Here is a 24,956-nt window from a genome sequence, read left to right as displayed (position 1 = left end):
TAGTATTAAAAACCATGAAGGAAATTGGAAAGCCAATTCAAAATCTGAAAGGTAAAATTGTCATGAAAATTTACCGCCTTGGGCACAAAAAGAAAACAAAAAGCCCAACAAATCAATCAACTTCTCCCTGTAGTCATTGATGAAAGTGAAAAGACTAATAATGAGACTCATCCTTCAAAAACACTTAATCCAGGCAAATGGGGAAGTAATATCATACAAGACTGTTTGAGGTATTCCTTTAGAAATACTCCAGGTCTAAAGAAAATCTGTGCACAAAGGGCTTACGGCTTTTACAGAGGATATTTAGCTAGTCATTTTTATTTTCCTGTTGCTGAATTCCTTAGCAAGTCACTGTACCTTCCAAACTGAGTCATTATCCCTGGTGGGAAGTATGCTGTGTAGCACCCGCCAGAATACTGCTCCTCACACCAGTTCTTCTCTTCATAATGCACCGGCTGGAAAACAAGAGTTAATGAAACTTCTAGAGGAAGAAAAATCCTTAAGGATGAAACTATTAAAAGACCTGAGAAGGCAGCAGAGAAGATGAGGAGCACATATAACAACATATAACATATAATGCAACATGGATTGGACATAAACCTTAACTTTAGACACTCTTAGCTTTTATTAAGTGGTTATTTTGTACATTGTAGAACTAGATGCCTCTTAATTCTCTTGTTTTTGTAGATTTGTGCTTCAGACAGCAGAGACAACGTAAAGTAAAAAATTCAGCTTTGGTGTAAAACCGATTTTAATTCCCATTGTACTTTTACCAGAGTGTGTGTGTGTGTGTGGGGGGGGGTCACTAGGTCCTGCACCCCATACCCACATTCAGATGTGACTTCCAGCCAGCAGATAGAACAGAATGTTTATTAGTCGACAGGGACACAGTATAAAACAGATCTGTCAGCACAATAACCAGAAGCAGTTAGTACAATCCACCTTTGGGGGAGGGGGTCCAGAGCCAGAGCCCTGTCCTTCCCCAGACAGCTGCAACTGACCCATTCCTGGCAGGCAAGTCCCAGTCCCCCAGCCAGGCTCCTCCTCTGGCCTTTGTCCTGCTTCTTGGGCAAAAGGTGTCACCTGGCCGCACTGGCTCACGGGTTTAGTTTATGAAGGCATCAGCCATTGTGTACATGGAGGAGGCGATCACACTGAAATTCCCAACCCCATCTAGATATTAGTACAGTGCCCAGGGAAACTGAGGCACACAACCAGGGTTACTATAGGACAGTAGAACTCACATGCAACAAAACAAGATGAATAAAATCCTCAATTCGTCACACCACTGTATTCATTATAGTTGCACTCGTTACTCCCAGGCTGCCTAAGTTCCCAAAATCACAGGTTTGTTAGGACTGGAGGAAAAAACTGTAAGCCACCCTTACTTAAATACATTACTCAATAATTGTTCTCTCTCGTTGGGGCATCTGGCACCAGCCACTGTCAGAAGACAGGATACTGGGTTAAATGGATTAAATCCATTTGTCCGACCCAGCATGGCCATGTTTATGTTCTTATACATCAACTATGCCACATATGGCCACTTTTATAGCACAGCAGTATGTGGGAGCTATGTGTAAAATGACATGCTACTGTGGCTCATGTCTAAACATTTCAACCATGTTATTGCCTTTAATAAAATAAAGGCTGTTTATAATATAAAGCAAATGAATTTTCACAAACAGGGAGACCATAGAAACGTTACCAGTTAACTTACCTTACTAGGAAGGGAAAAACTAAAAGTAACAAAGGCAGATGTTGCTATGGGAGGGAGCAATCACGAGACAAAAAGGAACACTATACAGGCATGCACTGGATGGGGAGGCAAGCCACATGATAGCTGAAAATGGCTTAAGTTTACTGTACAACAATAATGAAAGGAACACTCCGCACTAAGATTTTAGCAGCTTGTTTTAAAATGAACTCCTTTGCATTTTTAACTATTTCACACAAACACATTTTAATAACTTTCAAACATGACCTAAAGCTTGCCAGGATTTTCATCACTTTTCTGTACAAATTAGTAAACAGGGTGAGAACACTAATCCTTATTAAACAAGGGACACTGTGCCAAGAACACTGGTTTTACATCACCTTTTCAGCGGTGCCTCCCAGTTACAATAATGAGACTGACTGGATGTAATATGTTGTAAGTTATGTGCTTACATGTAAGGCTTCCGCTGATCCCAAAACCTTTGCATAGAGTTCACAGATCTTCTTCTTCCTAGGGGAGAAATGCAACACAGATTTAAACACAGGAAAGGAAATCATTTTCTGCTGCTATGTTCTTACTTCCAGAGAATAAAGATTAACCTGTGTCTAAGCTGAAGGTTTCGACTCTTTTGGTTTTATTCTGAACACCGACAGCTTGGAGGTCAGAAGTTGTACTTCAGAAGAGAGTCAGTAAAGATGATCAATGCTCTGTTTTATATGAGCCAACTTCACAAGCAGTTTTGAAAATCACTCCCTAAGACAGATCTTTATCATCTCAAAGTTTTATATTATCCAAAAGTCATTTAATCTGCCAGAGAAAGAAAGAAGTAAGTTTTTGTACTTTTGACTCATGGAAGACTGCCTTTGCTGAATTTTCATGAGGGAAACAGAAACTGCTGGGTTGTGATCTCAGGGAATCGGTATGAAATTTAAAAATCCCTCTTCCCTTTTCATTTGTATGGACTTATGATCCATGAATATAGTTCCTTCTGTAATAAGGCAATAGCAATGGAGTCTCACTTCTGAGTAATCTTTTGGCCCTTGTTATCTAGACATATCCCATCCTTTCCCAAAAGGAAAAGGATCAGAATGAGATGAGTGAACCAGATAAGAACCAAAAAAAAAAAAAGAAAAGACCCATGCTCAATCCATTTTTGTATGTAAACCTTTGTCTCTTTCATAGAAGAAATGTAGAGCCCCAGACCCAGCACATATACAGGAGAGCTGAGTATGTGAACTACACAAGTGGACCTTGTCCCCCGTGGCATATGGAGCCCATCTTTGTGGAAGTTCAGCTATTTTCCTGTGCAGCAGGTTTCCAGGGTGCAGCAACTGGCTGAGGACAAGTGGAGACAGAGGATGCACCATTCTGCAGCTCCAAAGCCTGTTCCACTCTGCATAATACACATCCAGAGCTACAGCGGCAGCCCCATGGAGTGACTGGATTGTTGATCTGTGCCCAGAGGAGGATTTCTGTCCCACTCCACCTCTGCTGGACTGCACAGTGTGTGTGCATGTGTGTGCGTGTGTGTGCGTGTGCGTGCACGCGCACATTACACACTGACTGTGGTGTTACAGTATAAATACGATATTGTCATATGCCATGAGCCCCAACACAAGCTTTTCCTAACCCTTGTCAACTCAATTCCACAGACATGACAAGGTACCCTAGGTAACACCAGGAGGAGCTCAAACAGCTGCAATGCCTCAATGCGGGAGTCATGCTGCAGTGAATGGGTCAAGAGAGCCAGTAACCATGACTAGAAGACATCTTCACCAGCTCTCTCTCTTTTTCCACTCTAAAGAAAGTCGCTTCTATCCATCTCAGACAAAAGCCCAGCTTGAGTGCTCTAGCAAAGCAATCTGTAGACGAGTTCCAGGGAACTTTGCATTCTTCCACTGGAGTCTCGGTTTCCAAACTGGCAAAAACAGGAGGGAGTCAGCCCTAAAAGACCATGGTTCTCAGGATTTCCCAGAAGTCATAGGCCACTGGACCAGCCCTAGGACACTCTGCTTCCCTACCCCCCAATTAACACCACAGCCCACTGGAGAGTTACCACCATTGACAGCCCACCCCACAATTGTTCCTGGAGTCCCCTCTAAGTGTGGGCCCACCACACAGAGAAGTGCCACGTCAGGCTGCATTAACTGTCCTGATTACCCCTGTCAGAGCTCTGTGAGGAACAATGAGCCTCCCTCCAAACCTAGCCCTGCTCTGCTCCCTTCCCCGATGTGGATCACAAATCCTCCAGAGATCCCATTGCAGGGTCCGAGGAAGATGAAATTGCATAGCAGAGCTAACCAACTTCTCGGCAGGCAGGTGGAGCTCCTGATGTGAAGAAAGCAATTGGGTCCTGAGAGCTGTAAGTGCCACTGCTATTTACCAACTAAACTGCAAAGGCAAAATGACTTTGCTAAAGCAAAGTAAATATTCACCTTCATATCAAGGGCATTTTCAGACAGCCAAAGAAATGCAGAGGAGGGCACTCAATAGCTTTAATCATCAATAACAAATGTGCTGTTTCAAAAGGGTCGAATGGGATTTGGTGACAACATTTTATTGACGAGATTTATCGGAGTGGTCCCCATCGCGAGGTCTGTCTTTGCAGAGGTGCCTGCTGCTCACACAGTGGAGCCTTTTCCCCGGGAATGGGTTAATATTTAATTAAAATGGCCTATTGCTCACATTCTCTCCATAGTGTGCTGTACATCTTACATGCACCCTGGGCAAAACCCTCATCTCCAGGCCCTGGGCTCAATCACAGCTTCTCACAAGCCACGAGTGAAGGAAACGTGCCGTTGTCTTACTCCCAAAGCAACCAAAGAAGCATTTTAAGACTCTTAAGCATCACAAGCTACCTCCTCGCTTCCCCCTGCTCTGTGGAGGAAGTACGCAGTGCAGTGTACTTCCCCAGTGCTCTGTGCAGCTCCGTTAGCTAGAGGCTATTGTATTGCCCTTGTTGTGCTGTGCATGAGATGGGGGTGGCACTGTAGTAGCCAATGGAGGCTGTTCTCCTTCCTGCACTACTACTCACAGTCCAGGCAGGCACAAGGGAGCAACAGATGCTCCTTGCATAACTGTGCAAGCTGGGCCTCAAGCCAACCCACTGTAATTAGTGATTGGGCTTTGTCCAGAGGAATTTGAGTAGTGGGTAAAGGTGAGTATCATTCCTACAGGCTGTACAGGCTGCAGCACCGCTGCACTGTGACTTCTGTTCCAGCCTATGGGCTAGCATAGTGGTCACAGCCCCTTCAGGCAATCACAACATGATGTCTGGATCCTTGGAAACCTAGTCCCACCATCAGTGACTCAGCGTACTTGTCCCATTTGAGGAGCCCCACTACACAGCTTACAGGTGGGCATGGAGACTCCTGGCCAAACATTCTGTCTGCCTCTTTTCTCTATGCAGCATGAAAGTGAGGTTTAAATTGTGTGCATAGGTGGATTTCTATTTGTAAGTACTATACTACATTAAGCACAGTGTATGTCAGAACCATTCCTTACCACAGTCATCAATAGCTTAATGCTCACTCATTAAGTATTCATAGTCCTATTGTGTAATAATTAATCTGAGACAGATAAACATGTTAATGATTTTGACACCCATTTCATAAATTGGTTTGTCTTTTATGGCACCTCTCTAGTAACAAAGGTGTCTATTGATTACACAGACATGTGCGCTGTTCCCAAGTGCTGCAAATGCTCGATTGTACTTAATATGCTGTCACATGGTGAAATGTGCCATTTGGTGTTAATGGTAGCCTGAAATTCTGGACACAATAGACTTCAAGGTTTTTTCTAGCTTCTTCTCTGACAATCACCTCTTAAAGTTCCATTCCAAAGCTTAAATGAAGAAGGAAAATATCTAATCTAGTCATAAAAAAGTAAGAGGCTTAGTGGTACAGTGTAGCTGCTCTAAGAGCGGGAGGAGTAATGTTCCACATGATCCCTTTTTACAAATGCTGCAAGAGCTCATGTATCACTGATTTGAGGACACCAATATTGTATTTAATTGGGCTGACCACTACTGTTAAAATGTCTGCTTGATCATAGAGCATCCCATGTTTTTAAATTTGAACATACCCTGTCCATCTGTAAATAAAGGTCTTTCCCCTCACTCCCTCACTCCGCCTCCCAACACTGCCATATAATTTTAGCTTTGCTGATAGTTCAATGAAATGCTGGGAATATTTTTGAAGGTAAAAAACCAGTACTACCATTTACAACCTATTTTTAAAGTGACAGCACTGCAAACTGTGCTTAGTTAATATCCAACATCCCTGTAATTATCGTATATAGGGAATTTTTCATCTACTATATGAAGGGAGACAGAGTCTCTGACAATTTAAACAAAAATGTAAACACTGTATAAAACAATGGCACTTTATTCTTACCTTTCTTCTTTTGTGAGATGTGTCAGTCTTCTACACTTCCGAGCAAGAATAAAACTAAAAAAGGAAAACCACAAAAAAAATGATGACATTCATTATATACATGGCACCCTTTGAAACACTATCAGATAGTGGCTTGATGATGCCAACTTACAACATTTGTCTCTTATCTTTTAGTCTTTACCTGGTGCCAACTTTCCAACCCTTTCAATTCTTTCTTTTTGAGAAATGTGGTATAAACTTGTTTTCAGTTCTGCAGGATTTAAGCTCAACTTTCAGACAGCCTGAGATAAAGAAACTGTCTGCTTGAGAAATTTACTAGGACTGCAGTACCCGGAAGAGAGGAAACGTCCTTCCTCATGCAGCAGAGAGGAAGGTAGCCACAGGGCTGCCATAGCCACTACATCTGGGACACTCTTTTTCCTGTGCAGGGGGGTGGGGAGCAGGCTGGCTGGCAGATCTAGAAAGTCAACTTTGTCAAGGCTGATGCTTTCTTTGTGCCAGTGTGGAGTCATGGCACCTCTGGCATTGGCAGTTCTTACCCCCAGCAACTCTGGGCTTGCTAAATAAGTTATGAACATAAAAAAACTGTTTTGAGTCCCCAGCACCTCTTCCATTGCAAATTAAACACAGCTGCAGTCTCTTCGCCAAGTACCTCCCACACAGGTTGTGTGCCACAATATTGACACTGTACAGACCTCTTTGTTTTGGTCTCTGCACATGTGGAAATCATACTGTGGTCAGCATCAGAAGATCTACAAGATTTCTTTTCATGGGCATAGTAAATCTACTTATAATTGCTATAGCATTTGATACAATAGTAACAATTGTGAAGGCTAGAGTGGAATTAGGAAATATGATCCAATAACTTCATATAAGAAAATATTGCTTATTATGTTATTGAAGATGGAGAGAGAAAACATTTATTGAAAAGAAATCCCTTTTAATAGAGCTTGCTAAACATTTTCATTAAAAAAAACTGAGGAGGAGAAATATTTGGAGAAAATGTTAGGTTTTTTTTAAATATTTGATTTTGGGATTTTTCCTCCCATCACCACCACCAATATCAATTTTTCTTCTTCCTTTCTCTCCTCTTATCCTTTTCTCATTTTCACACTGGGGAGGCAAGGGAGATGGGGAGGTTTTCGCAGTTTTCTCCAACCAAAAAATTTTAAATTTTTTTTTTAAAGTGACGGTTTTTGAAAGACTACATTTTGGAACCAAAAATTGACTACATTTTTTAAATAAAATAATTTACCACTTTATGACCTGCTCTACACTTCCGTTTTTATTTTTGGATATCTTCTCCCCAATGGTAGGTTCCCACATCACCTCAAACCCCATACCACAAACATTAACATGCAGTTGTTCCTCTTCTCTTTTACCCCATTATAGCAGGCACATTGCAATTGGGTTTGCAATCATCAAGAGTCATTCCAATCGCAGCTTCCTCATCTTCAATGAGCATGGTACCACAATAATCTAGAAAACATAGAGGAGAAAAAACCCAGATTTTATTAATCCAAGTGATTTGGCAAACTGAAAAAGAGAAGGAGGTGTAAGCACCAGTGTGATATGATCAAGAACATGACACCTGTGTTTTGCTCCACAGACTTGTTCTGCCACCTGAGCTCTGAGGCATACTATTTTCTAGGTAGGTGAGATATTCTAGGTAAGAGTTATAGGATCCCATAGCAACCTGTTCCAGGAATTCTTGAAGAGAAGGGACAAAATAAGGACATTCATGTAATTGAATTTATGACCAAAAAGATTATGTTATAACCAGCACAATAGGGTAACAATTACACAGAAGCACATTGTTTCTGAGTATTACAGGTATGTGTTTTTAACATTTCGCTATACACACTAGGTTTTTATGACAGGCATATGCCAAATATAAGATACGCTAGGATGTTGGTACTAACATCTTGGAAATACAGAATACAGCTGTTATTAAAAACTTGGCATTCAAAGCACCAGTTTTTCTGGATAACTCTGGACTCCTATTGCAAAAAAATGTTCCCCAAGAGCTTAAAAGCAAACCAAGACTGCGTAGTGCACTCCTGCAAGAATTAAAATAAAATTAAAGAAACATTGTGATCAGTGCTGTCTAAATGGTTCAGCCAATATTTCAACATCCAAACTCATAAGATCTCCAGTTAGCTAACACATATGGCTATTCTTTTTTAGCCACAAGCTATTCTCAAACAAAGTTATCAGAGGCATGCAGTATGTGGCATAAAATCTCTTTCTATTATGCCCCAACCGCACTATTTTGTTAAGGTAAACTAATGGCAGAGATGTAACTCATTCCAAGATGTCACTGGAAAAAATATAGAGGACAGAGAAAGGCAGGGGAGCCGACAGTCACATCAGAACCCTGGGCAAGGTGGTAGGGGCTAGCTCCACGATCCTGGAAGGGGATGGGCCTTGGGTGGAAGGGGTGGAGCCAGGGAAGCCAGTCTTCAGTGCTCCCCAGAACATGCCGTGCAGCCCCTTCTCCAGCCTCCCCAGCCCAGCCCTTAGAGCTGCCTGGAGAGAGATGCTCAGTATTCCAGTGATGATTTAAAGGGCCAGGGACTCCAGCCATAGTTGCTGTAGTAACAGCAGGTGGGAGCCCTGGGCCCTTTAGGATCACTGGGCCCCATGGCAATTGCCCCCTCATTCCCCTCTCCCTCACAGTCATAGGTTAAGAAAAAAATGAACATGAGTTAGGGTATCCCAACTTCCTCCCTCATGCCCCATATTCTCTCTGTCCCCTCCCATTTCTAGGACTCTCAGAAAAGTAGCTGAAAAGATAGGAAATCCACTTCTAAGGTTTGACAGAAACATGGACTCTTTCATTAGCATACAATACAGAAAAAAATCCCTGATTAAAATGTAATACCCTTTTTCTTCCAGAAAGGTTCTTTGTAGTATACCATGCACTTGATGACTGAGCCCATGGGAACCCGGCTAATCAGTTGGTTTCTCATTGGTGGTAATGGTGGGTTGAAATGAATCTTCAAATCAAGAACTGGGGGAATGGCACTAATAACATACTTGGCCTGGAAAAGAAATAGTAAATAAAACTAAATACATTATCCAGTATTCGAGCCTTTCTGTAATAAAGCTGGGGAAGCTTTACAGTATGCGTGTTGATGGTAATATCTTTCAAAGAAAAGAACACTTGCCCATAGCATGAAAGTTACAAAATAGACCTCTTAGGATCTCTTGGGTGTAGAAATTGTGAAATGATAACAAGTACCATATAAGACCATCCAATCAGGTTGCTATTCTTTTCTAGCTGGTTGAAATAAGACAATAAGAAGACCAGTCTGCTTACAAAGTGGTTTGGAAGCCAAGTCTGAAATGTTTCTGGAAAATGTTTCTCTTGCACTGCATTGCTATCATCATCCCCAGAGGTATTCTTTTATTCTGAAGCTAACAGAATGCAAGGAGTTGAAATAAAAAAGAAATGGCATGAATGCACATCATAGCATTTTCTGCTTCTCTGGTATCCATTCCAAGCTGTGTACTTGGTATGACTTAGCAAATACCAGAAAATGTGACACCTGATTATTTTGTCTCCCTCTGCTACACTGTGTCATGTGTTACTGGCTTATTGAGCAGGCCAACCGAGCAATTTTAAAAACATATCCTGAAAATTATTTGCTCAAATGTAAGGTATAGAATTACCTCATATAATTCATGGTCTAAGGTCTCCACTATTACATTTTCACTTGTCTGATCAATGCGGACTACAGGTTTTTCTAGCTTCACTCGGTCTCCCAGGCGTTCCATTAACTTCTCACTAATTTGACCAGAGCCTCCAACAAATTTCCTCTCCTGAAAGAGAAAAAGGGTCAGTTCAACAATGTGAGATGGGGAGACTGGTGTGAACAAAATACAAATCACACAGAACTTTTGTTCAACACTCAAAATAAACCCAACTCCTGTGTGACCTTTTGGAAAGTTTAGTGACTTAGTTTGCAACTCTGCAGGTCCCAGAGGTTTAGGTAAGGTCTGGATAAGTATTTGAACTTCTCATTGCTCAGCTGAAGCCAGTCTTGTCCTTTTTGGAGGTCTGCCCATCAGTAATAGCAACAATCATGGCCATAATTATACATAAATAAGCTATAAAAAGCATGAAGTATGCTCCTGAAATCTGTCTAGTAGTATTAATTATAACTAGAAAATGTTAAAAAGCCCTCTCTTGAACATATCACAAGTGAGCCAAAAAGGTTCATTTCAATATAATGGAGTGTAATTATGCATACATTCATAGTGTACAAGAACATTAGTCGATTCTTCCTTTTCTGCATGTGTGTAAATTGCATTAAAAACATCACTTCTCAAACTTTTTAAGGCTAAGGCATATCGTCATCAGATTGCTCTGACAGTCTTACAAATGATGAACACTGGAAGGATTCAATTTTAGTTACCCAGCTGATGGTTGTTGTGATTCAAATATTAGTCTGTTATCTATCTAGGCACTTTTGCAGTTACTATCTCCTTACACTCCTCACCTCTCATATAGTTAACCTATGAGGACCAGAAGTATTACAATTGTTCTCATTTTCCAAAGAGGATGAATTAAGAGACAGTGGGTGATCTGCTCAGGAAATGAACCCAAATCTCCTGATGCCTGGTCCATTGTCTGAACCACAAAAAATACCTTTCACATTGATACAATTTGAACCTTACTAATATTGAAATCAATGGCATCTACGATCTCTATGTAAAGTAAAAACTATCAGAATTTAGCTGCCTTGTTAATGCAGCAGTGAACTGTGTCTAAGTGATTCTTGTCCTTTCTTTTAAAATAGGCAAGCTTAAAGAGTTTCTGCAAGGAGGCACACAGTGTCCTTCCAAAAAGGAAAGCTGATGGCTTATTGTACCTGTCCACCATTCGTTGTGGAGAATATCCTGCCTGTCCCGCCGCACTGCTTCACATACCACAGGAACCAGAGAGCAGAGACCTCATGAGGCTCAGAGGTGACATCCACATTCACAAACAGCGTTGCAAACCTCTTGCTAGCACTGCACATGGGATCAAAGTAAAAACAGTGCAGGTATTATAAAAGCAGCAAAACAGTATCCATATCCTAGCCCTGTTCTCTAGCAAGGTAAAAGAAAGGGGCCTCACAACCCCCTTTTGCCAGTGAAGTCAACATGTATTTTGCCCTCAACATCAGTGGGACCAGGAATGGTCCTGAGTAATTAAAATAATTGCTCTTACATAGTGCTTTACTCAGCAGAATTCCAAAGGAGCTTGCTAAAAATTAATTAAACCCTACAACCTCCCAATGAGGTTAGTAAGTATTATACCTGTTTTAAGGTGGCCAAGTGACCCTTTCTGGGTGCCACACTCAGAGGGAGATTGTAGTTTTTTCTGCTAATATCTGGAGACAATTTTCAGTCATTCAAGATTGAGGAAATCATGGAGCATGGCCAGACCACTCTAATGAACTTTGAAGCTCTGACTGCAGCTCCCTATTCCCCCAACCCTCTTTGTGTCACCCACAGGACCTACAGTCTTTTCTGCTGCTGGTCATACTCGTCTCCCCACTTTTTCAGACAGTCAAGCATCCTCTGATGTATAGCTCTTAAACCCTGCAGGAGTGGGACAGTTTACAAGGACAGTAAAACGCAGCAGAGACTGTGAGAGATGGTTCAGGTGGGTGACGACCATTCTCATCCTTGTCCTGACTACATTTTGGATGGTTTGCCATCCAACTGCCTTCTCCAACCACTTGTGTATTTTTTAAGAGTAGCGGCTTGCAGGAAATCTGACAGAATTCCCCTTTGTGGGGACACACAAAACAAGAAACAGCCTGGAGGGAGTCAGGAAAAAAAAAAGCAGAATGCCGAGTAGGCCCGGAGCAGAATCAGGACAGATTTATGAGACAGACTGACAAACGAGGATTTGTGATGCCATGTTGTGCATCAGGTCCTGCACCCATTCAATGGCCTCTGCTGATGAACATACATGGGCTGTGTCTACACTGGCATGAATTTCCGGAACTGCTTAAAACAGAATAGTTTTCGTTATAAGTATTTCCGGAAAAGGAGCGTCTACATTGGCAGGCTGCTTTTCCGGAAAAGCCCTTTTTCCGGAAAAGCATCTGTGGCCAATGTAGACGCGCTTTTCCGGAAAAGAGCCCCGATCGCCATTTTCGCAATCGGGGCTTTTTTCCGGAAAAGACTACTGGGCTGTCTACACTGGCCTTTTCCGGAACAGTGTTCCGGAATAAGGACTTATGCCCGAGCGGGAGCAGAATAGTTTTTCTGGAATAGTGGCTGATTTTGTACAGTAGAGCATCGTTGCTTTTCCGGAAATTCAAGGGCCAGTGTAGACAGCTCGCAGCTTATTCTGGAAAAGCGGCTGATTTTCCGGAATAAGTGGCCCAGTGTAGACACAGCCATGTAGAAAAAAGTGTCCTAACTAAAAGTGATCTGTGTCTAACGTGTGATCATTGTTTTCTCTCTGACTGTTTGAGCTTTGATACAAGAGAGGACCAAAATCTGCTGAGTATTATTACAGACCCAGGATCAAGACAAGGTTTCAGGATGAGTTGAAAGATGTGTGAATATAGGCAGAAGCAAACACTTTGTCGCTGAACTGAAATTACTTCCTCTAGTCTCACGTTGCATGTTTGTATAAGAGTATTAAAGCCACAGGAAGGAAGCCATGTGGATTTCTGTGATTATTGCACCTGTCAACTGCCACACAGAAAATAACCTCCGACACCAATAAAAAAATCCCCTTTTAAAACTAGTTTTCTCTTTTGTTTACTGAAACTTCTTTTTTAAGTAAAGAGGCTTTTTAAAAAAGAAAAACATTTAAGCAAGTTTCATTTCAATATTTCACAATTTTAGTTCTTCACAGAAACAGCATTGTCTTTATCAGCTTAAGGATGATACATTTTTATGGAAGCAAAAGGCTAAGGACAGAGTTGCCCTCCAGGGAAGCTTGACCTTTGATCTGCTTTAATTCGGGTCCTCAATAGCCTAGGAATATTTGTATATAGGTAACCACTGTATAGCAACACTGCAGTTTGATATGTGGTATTCTTTGTATGGTTTGACCACCATCTTTCAGTTATTTACCAGCATCTTAATTGGGTGCTCAGAGCTCGCCTATAAAGCAAGTGATAAAAAAAAAGTAAACTTGCAGGGACTAGTGGGGCATTTTGGGGGGAGGGATCTTGTGTGGTATTTTAAACTACTAATCAGATATTTGTTCATGATATGTGTCTATTTCTGGAGGCAGCCATTCCACAAAGATGAAATCTGGAAGTACAGTTTAGTACAAAGATTAGTCAGTGTTGTTATAACCCTTTATTATAATCAGTTACTCTACACCTTTGGGAAGTTAGGTATAAACTGGGAGTGTTGGCTCTGGAACTGATTGAAGTATAGTGATTGCTTGCTGCTGTTTATGTGAAACTAACACACAAGGGCATGTTTATTAGCTTCATGCTAGCTCTTCTCCATTAGTCACTGAGAAACTGCATACAATCTGTGTCTATAAAGAATCTACCTCTCTTTCTTTAGACCCATAAAAATGTTATGGCAAAACAGACTTTTATGAATTTCTTCTTTACATGCATTGCAATATGAATATCTCTGAAAGATGTTCTATTATATTTAATGGAGGAATATAAACATATAAATTAATATTTTACATACAATATTTTAGCTAATGGACTGGTTTTTCCATAATATTTTGACACTTTCCCATCATTTTTGCTATATCAGCTCCACAATTTAATCTATTATTTCACACCAAAATGGCTGGTTTCAGTCACTAGCACACAATGACATGTATGCCAAACAAAAGCAAATCTGCTCAATTTGCCAGACAAAAGGAAAGAAAGGAGGATTACCCTTCTGGACCATTGCATTCTAGGGATAGGAAAAGTGGTATGGCATGTAACTTAACTTTTGATCATACACGGCAGATCAAATTGAGATGCACATATGAAATCTGAAAAGCATCTTGGAATTAAGACAGGCTGGCAATTATGTCAAAATTCAGGTAAAATGTCAAGTCATATTTCATCACAGATTAGAAAGATGTGACTCTCCTCCTTGGTGCTGTATGATATTGTGCAAAATTGTATAGAGTTTCATTTACAATTTAAGAGGCTGAATCACCTGTAACTATGTATATCAAAATAGCTGAGCTACACCTTACATTAACAAACATGTTGAAGTTACCTAACAAAGATTTTGAAAATGCACACTGCTCAACTCAAGTAGAATTTCATTCATTCTTATTCTGTTTTAGTTGTCATGGATGACAACACCAATGGAAGACTCTCTGAAGGCCTTTATACCACAGTATAGTAGCAGATACCTGAATGTGTTTCGTACACACACCTATCTAAATCAATAGCATTCTCTACTGTTGCTCAAGCTTGTTCTCCATAGAATTTGTCTAAAATGGTTTATTCCCAGGAATATCCCCCTTGGGGACTCTCTCAGGCAAGATCTATGAATAACAGATTGCAGTATAGTTAGACATTTTAGGATTTTGTTATTTATGTTACATTTCTAAAGGCAAAAACCATAGGCAGGGGTGGATATAGGGCAGGGCGAACGGGACGGCCACCCCGTGCCCCGTGCATGCGCATGGCGTCACGGCGCATGCGCCGTGGCAAAGGGGAGGCCCCGCGGAGTTACGCTGCCCGGGGCCCCACAAAACAGTCATCTGCCCCTGACCATAGGAACTTTCTGGACAAGAGCCTGTTGCAACTATGTTGTGTGGCAGACTAGGGCAGGAGTTCAAGCCACAGTGAGCATGGGCCCACTACAGGTTGAACCTTCCTGGTCTGGCACTCTCAGGACCTGACTGGTCCCAAATCAGGGAATTTGTCCCTCCACTCCTGGCCACCAGCCCTGGGACTCCCAGGGCACCAGGGCTCCTCTCTTCCCCAGTCTGGCAACGCTCCTGGGGCCAGTCCACCAGTTTTTCCCCGTAAGTTCTCCAACCTCAGAACATTCACAGGGTTGCCAGCAATGTTTTACTGGGAGTGTTGCCAGATTAGGGAAATCCAGATTACAGAGGTTCAATCTGTTGTGTCTAGCGAAAGCTTAGAAAGAACATTAAGCATTGACTTTATGGCTGAAACATAACATATAACTTCCTTTAGCTTAAGCAGATACAGGTATGTGTTTTCTAGAACTGTAGGCTCACCATGGTTCTTGTTCCTGGGTGAGTTTATTGAGTAATTTTGATAGTGTATTTCTCGAAATGGGTCTACTTTAGTGTAACACCATGTTACAATTTTTAAGGTATGCTAAAATCTAGTCAGTTATTGAACTACAGGTGAAATAAAAATTAATGCGATGTATGCATAACAACAAGCAGTGATGTCAGTACCTTCAAGATACATATAGTACCATGGCAACAAAAGGGGACACTTAGGGTACGTCTAGACTACATGGCTCCGTCAATGGAGCCATGTAGATTTGTTTGTACAGCAAAGGGAAATGAAGCTGTGATTTAAATAATCGCGGCTTCATTTAAATTTAAATGGCTGCCCCACTCTGCCGATCAACTGTTTGTCAGCAGATCGAGGCAGTATGGACGCTCCCCTGTCGACATGAAAGCCCTTTATTGACCTCCCCGGTAAACCTCATCCTATGAGGCATAACGGGGAGGTCGATAAAGGGCTTTCAGGTCAGCGCGGGAGCGTCCAGACTAGTGTGCTGAGCCGACAAACAGCTGTTAAAATAAACCGTAAAAAGCGCTACCATGCACTGAGGTTCAAACTGGTGCTTGTTAACTGAGGAGAGTGGGGAGAACTTGAACTCCACAAGGGAAACCTGTAACAGCAGGTCATTAGCAAATGAAATAAAAGAGTATACAATACACAGAGATGTTACTATTGGTTTCAATGTTAGCAAATATTACATTTTCATCTGATACCTTTATTTTGAGTTAAAATAACACATAGAAAATAACAGGAAGCACTGTGTGTTTGCTCAGTACTGTAGATATCAAACCTGATCACCATTTAGAACCCGTTGCTCTTCTTCCCTTATGCCATCAGTGAAGGTCATATTAATGAGGACGTTCAAGTGTCAGTGTCAAGCTAAGGCAGTATTTGGATTGAAGGCCTCCAGAGAAAAACATTAAGTGTTACAAGAAGTGGTATCAGTGAATTGGTAGGGGGCTCTCTCTCTTGAAGTTAACATTTATTCAATACCTCATCATAACAACAGTGAACACTGTACTGCTGGAAATTTTGTATTTCAAATTAGGATGTAAAACCAATATCCTGTTCATTTGTGACCATTACATCTCTTTGCACATTTCTGCAAAAGTAGTGTTAGCTGTGGCCAAATTTCAATTACGATAATTAGAATTTGCCTACTCTAATTCCCCCAAGCACTCACAATGGAATATGGGGGTACACTTCCTGTACTAAACTGTTGCTCTGCGGCAGGGGTTCCCAAACTTTTTGACACGGGGACCATTCACGAGCTTTTGGAGGACCAGTAACATTCATTTGCATATGTGCATATTCATTAAGCAAATGATGAATATTCAAATAAGTTGTTTCTGGTCCTTCCAAAGCCCCCCGTGCCAGCTTTAGCAAAGCTTTTGATATGGTCACTCACAATATTATTGCCAGCAAGTTAAGGGAATGTGGATTGGATAAATGGACTGTAAGATGGATAGAAAACTGGCTAGACCAGGGTTTCACAAACTTTTTACTTTAGTTGGAACCTGTTTTTTTTTTTCAGTACTGTTTTTTGCAGCCCAAAAATATAAACACATATAAAAAAAGAAATAAAAATGAATAAATGTTCAGTGTTTCACCCAGCTGCATCCTCCACCCAGCCTGGGCCAGGGCTTGGAGGTTCCAGCGCTGCACGGGCACTCCAGGAGGCGGGAGCAGGAGCAGATTGGGGGCAAGGTATCTGGCTAGGAGGGAGGGTACAAGGAGGGTAGGGTTGCCAGGAGTCCAGTTTTGTATCAGACAGTCCCATATTTGAGGGTTCTGTCCGGGAAACAAATTGAGAAAATACCGGACATATAAGATGTCCGGTATTTTCTAATTAGGTAAGTTTTATTATTATTAGTGTATCAGTCCGTAGCTGCAAACTTCCTGGCTGGTACATGTGCTCACGCTGCGTGAGTGTGTCTACCAGCCAGTCAATTCGCAACTACTCGAGGCAGGGTATGGGGGAGGGGCGACAAAATGGAATCCCCAGAGCCAGACTCACTCGTGTGCCTGGGTCTGCATGTGCCCGGGTCAGTCCCGCTTCCCGCCGGACAATTCGCTTCCCCTGCCCCCCACACCCCCCGCTTCTCCTCCCGATCTCCCCTGGCCAGCCCCCGTCCAGCCCTGCTTCCGGCGGCTGGTTCTCCTATCCTCCTCCTCCCCATCTCCCCCATCCAGCCCCTTCACCCCCCGTCTAGCCCTGCTTCTACCTGCCCGCCCCGATCTCCGCTGGACAGCCCTGCTGCCTCCAACCCTGTTTCCTGGCGGCCGGTTCCCCCCCCCCCCCCCCACACACCTCCTCCCAGCCGCCACACTGAGGCCCGGTATTTTTTTCCCCGGAAATGCTGCTCTGTGGGATTGGAGAACTGCCACACTCCCACTCAAAAGTAGCTGTATATCAGTGGCAGTCAACGATTATCCATTGTTTGCAAAGCATTTCCAATTCTCTTGGCCTACAACACTATACAAGTATAACTGGTTATAAACTTGAGTATCAATGTGGTTCTTACTTTGTCCAACAAACTTTGTCTAAGAAATCTTGCATAGACATTTTGTCCCATTCTTCTGCATGTGGAGCCTTCCAAGGGGCTTCATTAGGAATCTAAGACAAGAAAGGAACAGACAATGTTCAGTAATAAAATTGCACACTGGGGATATGTCTTCACTACATACACTAGAACAGCACAGCTATGTTGTACGGCTATGCTGGCATAAACTCATAGGGCAGACAGCCCACACTGAGAGAAGCTAGGGGATGCTGCCACATCCCCAGGATCTTTCCTTCCAACACCTATGCTAGAGAGGTAAAATGCAGCAATGAAGTTCAGAAGTGTGCAATTCTATAACTCCTCTGTTTATGTTTAGAAGTACCTGGACTCTCATAGCTCGACAGTGTAGTGAGAACTAGTGAACATAATCTTTAACATGTACTTAACTGGTCAAGTTAGTTAAAGTCTCTGGGGAAGAAGTGCAGCATATGATGATGGCAGCAAGACTTGCCAACACTAGGCTATTAATGCATGTTAGTATGAGTCCTTTAACATGGGCCAACATAACACTTTAAATCCCACACTAGGGCTACATACCTCCTTTCCCATTTCATCCATTGTCCTCCACAGATTGTTGAAATCTAAGATGACAAAAGGATTCCACATGGTAGGAAATGCACCCTTAAAAGGATAACTTTTACCCTAAAAAAAAAAAGCATAATCAGAATCCAATATTAAAAATGATTGATTTGCTTGGATGATCACAACTTAAATTTAAATAGTCACAAACAACTCCAAAGAGTTCACACAGTAATAATCATTTGACAGATTAATCAGCACTGTCTCAATGAGGGACAGAGGAGGCAAGGGAGTAGCAGGGACCAGGAATGAGCTGCAGGGCCGGCCTGACCATTTGTGTGCCCCGGGCCCCAGGAGCACGGCACAGGCACAGCCCCACTCCCAGGCGCCCGGCGCATGCGAGGTAGCCCCATGCAGTGCCCCCTACCATGGGGCACCCCAGGCTGTAGCTTGTCAGCCCGTAGTTTAGGCCGGCTCTGACGAGCTGGGACAGCTGATTCCTGGCCCACACTGGGTCCCACCCACTGCTGCACTTTAGGCTGGTGAGCAGTAGTGTGTGTGTGTGTGGGGGGGGGGAAATGACCCTGTGCGAGCCAGGAATCAGCTGTCCTAGTTCGCACTGGGTCCCTCCTGCTGCGCTTTAGCCTTTTAAATGTATTAAGAGCCGGCAGGCTCTTAATACATTTAAAAGGCAGAGCTGCAGTGGGATTAGCTTCTGAGCTAATCCCACTGCAGCTCCCCCGCTAATCGACTAATTGACTAGTCGATTAGTTGATTAAGATAAATGTAACATCCCTAGGAAGGACAGCATAAAAAGCATATTTGAGTGGTGGCACTTTTCTGGAGTGATCTGTTTTGTATGATATGTTTATGTTTGATTTTGAAGGAAACTAATGTATCCTTAACATGAAAAACCATGTAATATGTTCTCTCTCATTTAGGAAAGAAAATATAATCAAAGCAAAGTGACTGTGACAGGCTTTATTTCAGGAAGATGATCTTGTCAATAGCTCAGAGGTTTTTCTGAAAAAAAAAACCCCATAGCAACGTATAGTTTCAGAAAGATTAAATACAAAGGTATCATTTGTAAATCATTAATCTTTATCAGCCTGTGATATTTTCCACAGTTTGTATAGGTAAGCTTCATGGACATAGGATAGCCAGTATGGAAGTCATTATTTTATTAATTGCATATTTTATACGTAGTTATTACTATGAATTCAGAAAGTCTGACCTGATTGAAAGAGAGGAAAGATGGATAATTTATAGATATTATTTTGTTTGCACAGGATTTCCCAGGTTGCTTTTGTGGCTGGCAGACTTGACAGCTTTCTGAAGCTACCAAAAGTCACTGATGTTTGTTATCCCCTTCCCAAAAAACACATTCCAAAACCTGCTGAGAATATTCTCTGGTAAGAACACTGTTTAATGTTGCAGGAATACACAGCTTTAGTGGAAAAAAATCATACTAATGCATTTAAGAGAGTATTGCAGCAATAGGAATACAATGGCTATAATACTAAATTTCAATACACATTTCATGCAGAGTCCCAGAAAAGATTACTGGCAACGTGAATACAAATTTATTTTTAAATGAGCATTATAACACAATTAAAATGTTCAGAAATGGATAGCAATAAACAATGTATTCCCAAACCTGAGCCATTCTTTTTAGGTAAAAAATCTGAGGAATTGTCTCAGACTGAGGTGCCATTAAAGGAGGTTTTGGAACAAATTGATAAACTTAAAAGTAACAAGTCACCGGGACCAGACGGCATTCACCCAAGAGTAATGAAAGAACTCAAATGTGAAACTGTGGAATTAACAACTGTGGTTTGTAATCTGTCCTTTAAATTAACTTCTGTACTTCATGACTGTAAGATAACTAAAGTGATGACAATATTTAAAAAGGGCTCTAGAGGTGATCCTGGCAATTACAGACTGGTAAATCTAACATTAGTTCCGGGCAAAATAGTTGAAACTATAGTGAAGAATAAAATTGTCAGACACATAGAGGAACATAATTTGTTGTAGGGAAAGTCAACATGGTTTCTGTAAAGGGAAATCATGTCTTATTAATGTACTAGAGTTCTTTGAGAGGATCAACAAACATGTGCAGAGCTCGCCAAGCGGTGGCGAGCCCCACTCGCCATCCGCGTGGTTCTGCAAGCTGCACATACACAGATCGTGTTGCGCGTGCGCAGATCGTGTGGCGCCAGCTATGCCGGTTTGTAATCTACTTGCCATGGGCGAGTAGATTACATGATTTGTCGAGCCCTGAACATGTGGATAAGGGGGATCCAATCCAGTGTACTTAGATTTCCAAAAAGCCTTTGATACGGTTCCTCACCAAAGGCTCTTAAGTGAAGTAAGTTGTCATGTGATAAGAGGGAAGGTCCTTTCATGAACTGATAACTGGTTAAAAGACAGGAAACCTAGGATAGGAATAAATGATAAGTTTTCAGAGTGGAGACGGGTATCTAGTGGGGTGCCTCAAGAGTCTGTCCTGGGACTGATCCTATTCAACTTACTTATAAATGATCTAGAGAAAGGGGTAAACAGTGAGAGGGCAAAATTGGCAGATGATACCAAACTGTTCAAGATAGTGAAGACCAAAGCCAACTGTGAAGAGCTTCAAAAAGATATCATCAAACTAAGTGATTGGGCAACAAAATGGCAAATGAAAATTAATGCTGATAAATTTAAAGTAATTGCACATTGGACAAAATAATCCCAACTATACATACGATAAGTACTAATTTAGCTATAACTAGTCAAGAGAGATCTTCGAATCATTGTGGATAGTTCTCTGAAAATATTTACTCAATGTGCAGTGGCAGTCAAAAAAGCAAACAGAATGTTAGGAATCATTTAAAAAGGAATATATTGCTTCTATAAAAAACCATGGTAAGTCCACATCTTGAATACAACATATAGATGTGGTCACCTCATCTCAAAAAAGACATATTGGCATTGGAAAAGTTTAAGAAAAAGACAAGAAAAATGATTAGGGATTTGGAATGGGTCCTATATGGAGAGAGATTAAAAAGACTTGGACTTTTCACCTTAGAAAAGAGGAGACTAAGGGGAGGACATGATAGAGATCTCTATCATGATGACTGGAATGGAAAAAGGGAATAAAGAAAAGTTATTTACTTATTTCCACAATATAAGAACTAGGGGTAACCAAATGAAATTAATAGACAGCAGGTTTAAACAAACAAAAAGTAAGTTTTTCTTCACTCAGTGCACAGTTAACCTGTGGAACTCCTTGTCAGAGGATGTGGTGAAGACTAGGACTTTAACAGGGTTCAAAAAAGAGCTGATATATTCATGGAGGTTAGGTCCATCAATGGCTATTAGCTAGGATGAGTCGGAATGGTGTCTCTAGCCTCTGTCTGGAAATGGATGATAGGAGAGGGATCACATGAAGATAACCTGTTGTTCCCTCCCTATGGGGCATCTGATATTGGCCACTGTTGGCAGACAGGATACTGGGCTAGGTGGACCTTTGGTCTGACCCAGTATGGCCGTTTTTATGTTCTTGGTGTATAATGTTGAGAAGTGTCCAATGGGCTGTTGCATGCAGCAGTATTAGACATGGTTTTATTTAACCTCTTTTATCAGCACTCGGGAAGAGAGGATAATGTTCACATTAGTTAAATCTGCAGGTGTTGGAGATACCAGAGTGTACAGCAACACAACATAGCATAAAGGGAGCCTGAGAGATTAGAAAAGTGGGACAGAAACAACAAAGTGAAATACAACTTTGAAAAATGCAAAGCTAATAACATTTGAGGAAATCCAATTCAAAGAGAGGGAGCTACTTAGAAAGCATAATGTCAAAATAAACTGAAGGGTGATAACAATAGCAAAGTGGAAATAAGTTGATGATGAGATACAGCAACAAAAAACACAATGCCATTTTGGACAAGATGCAAGAAAGATTGTTACACATACTAGATGGAAAACAAATAGAGAACCAAAGAGCTTCAGATAAAGTCTTACCAGAACAAAAACAAAAAGGAAATTATCCCATTCATTTATTTTGGAAAACAGTATTACAATTAATGCCTTGTAAGGCCTATAGGTATCATTCTCCTGAATGCACCCATTCGTTGATTATATCAAGACTGTGGCACAAAAAAAGGAAAAAACTGTAGTCATGATAGAGCCAGAGCCCAGTGTGGATTGCCTGAACCCGGGGGGGGGGGGGGTGAGGGGGGGGGGCGGGTGAGGGACAGAGGCTATTCTTCAGGAGCTTTCTCCTGGGAGCAAACAGAGAGGAACCATGGAGGAGGTAGATGGAGGCCATGACTCTGCTCTTTCCTCCACACTGCAACCCACAGAGCTTTCTGGTCACGAGGGAGAGTAATGGGTGGTGTTGCACCTCACAAATCTGTGTTGGCTGTTATTGTCCTCCAGCAGCTAGAGATTCCCAAAATGAAACTATGGCTCTCTGAGGCACCACGCCTCCTGGTGCCTATGCACCACCTCCTACGATGCCTGAATAGAGTGCTAAAGAATGATGAAGCAGCTCTTCGACGAAGAAGTTAGTAGTAAAAGCCCCGTGTCCCATGTGCCTGTAAAACACCATGCTTCCATTTATGGTGCTGTATAAGTCAAATAAAAATAAACCATTCTTATTTAAGAGAGTTTACTGCCATTTGAAATGTTTTATGGGCCCACAAAGGAAAAAAGGTTGAAAACCACTGCTCTAAGGCATTGCATGTACTGTGCAAAGCATTCTCTGCATGATACTAGCATAGTTATTCCTTTAGCTAAACTGCCTCAGCCCTGCACACATGGGTTCTTGTCCCACCACAAATGTCACTCTATGAACTGGTTCGTTTGTCAGTATGTGGTACCCTCTACTGAGTTATAGCATGTGCACAAATGTACCAGTTCTCTTTCCTACTGAAAATGAAGTGATAACATGAGTCATGTCTGATAAAACAAGGTACAAGAGACATGGTAGAGAATTATGTCAGTAAAAAAATAAATTTTATATATACAGGCAGTCCCCGGGTTACGTACAAGATAGGGACTGTAGGTTTGTTCTTAAGTTGAATCTGTATGTAAGTCGGAACTAGCGTCAGCCGCTGCTGAAACTGATCAGTTTCAACCACGGCTGAATCTGGACGCCAGTTCTGACTTACATACAGATTCAACTTAAGAAACCCAGGCATCCCCAAGTCAGCTGCTGCTGAAACTGATCAGCGGCTGATTCCAGGAAGCCTGGGGCAGAGCAACTCTGCCTCGGGCTTCCTGTAGTCAGCCGCTGGTCAGTTTCAGCAGCGGCTGACTTGGGGACGCCTGGGGCAGAGCAGCTGGGGTGCTGCCGGGTTGGTCCGGAGCGGCGCTACGGGACCAACCCGGCAGCCCCCAGCTGCTCTACCCCAGGGGTAGGCAAGAAAAGCCTGGTGTGCTGGGGGGGGGCACTAGCTGCACCCCACCCAGCAGACCAGGGAGACGGGGGTGGCGGGACCGCCCATGTCCTCCACGTCTTTGCTCCGTCTCCCTGGTCTGCTGACCTGGGAGACGCGGAGCAAAGCCACAGAGCACGCGGGCAGCGGGGCAGCCCAGGCGCGCCGTGGCTGTCCCACTGCGGGCGTGCTCCGAGGCTTTGTTCCCCATCTCCCTGGTCTGCTGGTCGGGAGACGGGGAGCAAAGCCATGGAGCACGCCCACAGGGGGACAGCTCAAGCGCGCCTGGGCTGTCCCGCTGCGGGCGTGCTCCAAGGCTTTCCTCCCCGTCTCCCTGCAGACCAAGGAGACGGGGAGCAGCTTTTCTTGCCCCGGAGGACGGGGGCGGCGGACCGCGATGCATCTGGGCGTCCCACCGCTCCCGTCCTCCAGGGCGAGAAAAGCCCCGTTTGTAACTGCGGAAAAGTCGGATCCGCGTAACTCGGGGACTGCCTGTATATAAAAATCACAGTTTTACAACTGAAGCACTAAGGAATACACTTTGAAATTTGCACTCACATTATGAGTAAGACACCTAAAATTGTGCAGAATTTGTCACTTAAATTCTTTGCAAATATAACTTTTTTTAAGGCATGCTGGTTAGCAAACCAAGCCAAGCGACACACCTACTGCAGTGATTGATCTATACATAAAATTATATTACAGCTGTCAAAGAATTTTGTTTCTTTTTTTAAAAAACAGCCAGTTTGAACTACATGCTCCATTTTCTCTCTCTCAGTTTTTGTTGTTTTGGACATCATATGTTAAGATAATTAGTCACCATACTCATCTGTATGCTATAAATATAAAGCTGGGGTAATCAATCTAAGAATATATATATATATATATATATACACACACACACACACACACACACACACACACACACACACACACACACACATAAATTCCATATAAAAATGTGAACCAAAAAGATCAATGAAGTTACAAAGTCAAGCATTCGGTTAGGAAATAGTGTTCTCTATGCAATCTTAATTTGGCTCTCTGGCACACATGCATTAGAACAGCTTTTAATTACTTGAGCAAACTATATTAATTCTAGTCAACTATGTCTGTCCGTGTTTTGTGTACAA

At 42.3% G+C, this 24,956-nt stretch overlaps 1 protein-coding gene across 1 annotated transcript in view; it reads right to left on the bottom strand.

The window, feature by feature from the left end:
• Positions 1–24,956, bottom strand: part of LOC102458176 (amine oxidase [flavin-containing] B) — a 75,863-nt gene that overhangs the window by 9,400 nt on the left and 41,507 nt on the right. The window contains exons 4-12 of the mRNA XM_075912844.2: positions 18,416–18,520; positions 17,840–17,931; positions 10,989–11,130; positions 9,787–9,936; positions 8,996–9,155; positions 7,494–7,590; positions 6,112–6,165; positions 2,170–2,227; positions 358–455 (exon numbers count right to left, since the gene is read on the bottom strand). Coding sequence (XP_075768959.2) covers positions 358–455; positions 2,170–2,227; positions 6,112–6,165; positions 7,494–7,590; positions 8,996–9,155; positions 9,787–9,936; positions 10,989–11,130; positions 17,840–17,931; positions 18,416–18,520 — 956 coding nt within the window. The remainder of the gene's footprint in view (positions 1–357; positions 456–2,169; positions 2,228–6,111; positions 6,166–7,493; positions 7,591–8,995; positions 9,156–9,786; positions 9,937–10,988; positions 11,131–17,839; positions 17,932–18,415; positions 18,521–24,956) is intronic.

The sequence above is a fragment of the Pelodiscus sinensis genome, chromosome 1, assembly GCF_052426305.1.
Source record: "Pelodiscus sinensis isolate ZL-2025 chromosome 1, ASM5242630v1, whole genome shotgun sequence".
NCBI classification, from domain to species: Eukaryota; Metazoa; Chordata; order Testudines; family Trionychidae; genus Pelodiscus; species Pelodiscus sinensis.
The sequence above is the reverse complement of the archived record's forward strand: the minus strand, read 5'-3'. Positions and strand labels throughout refer to the sequence as shown.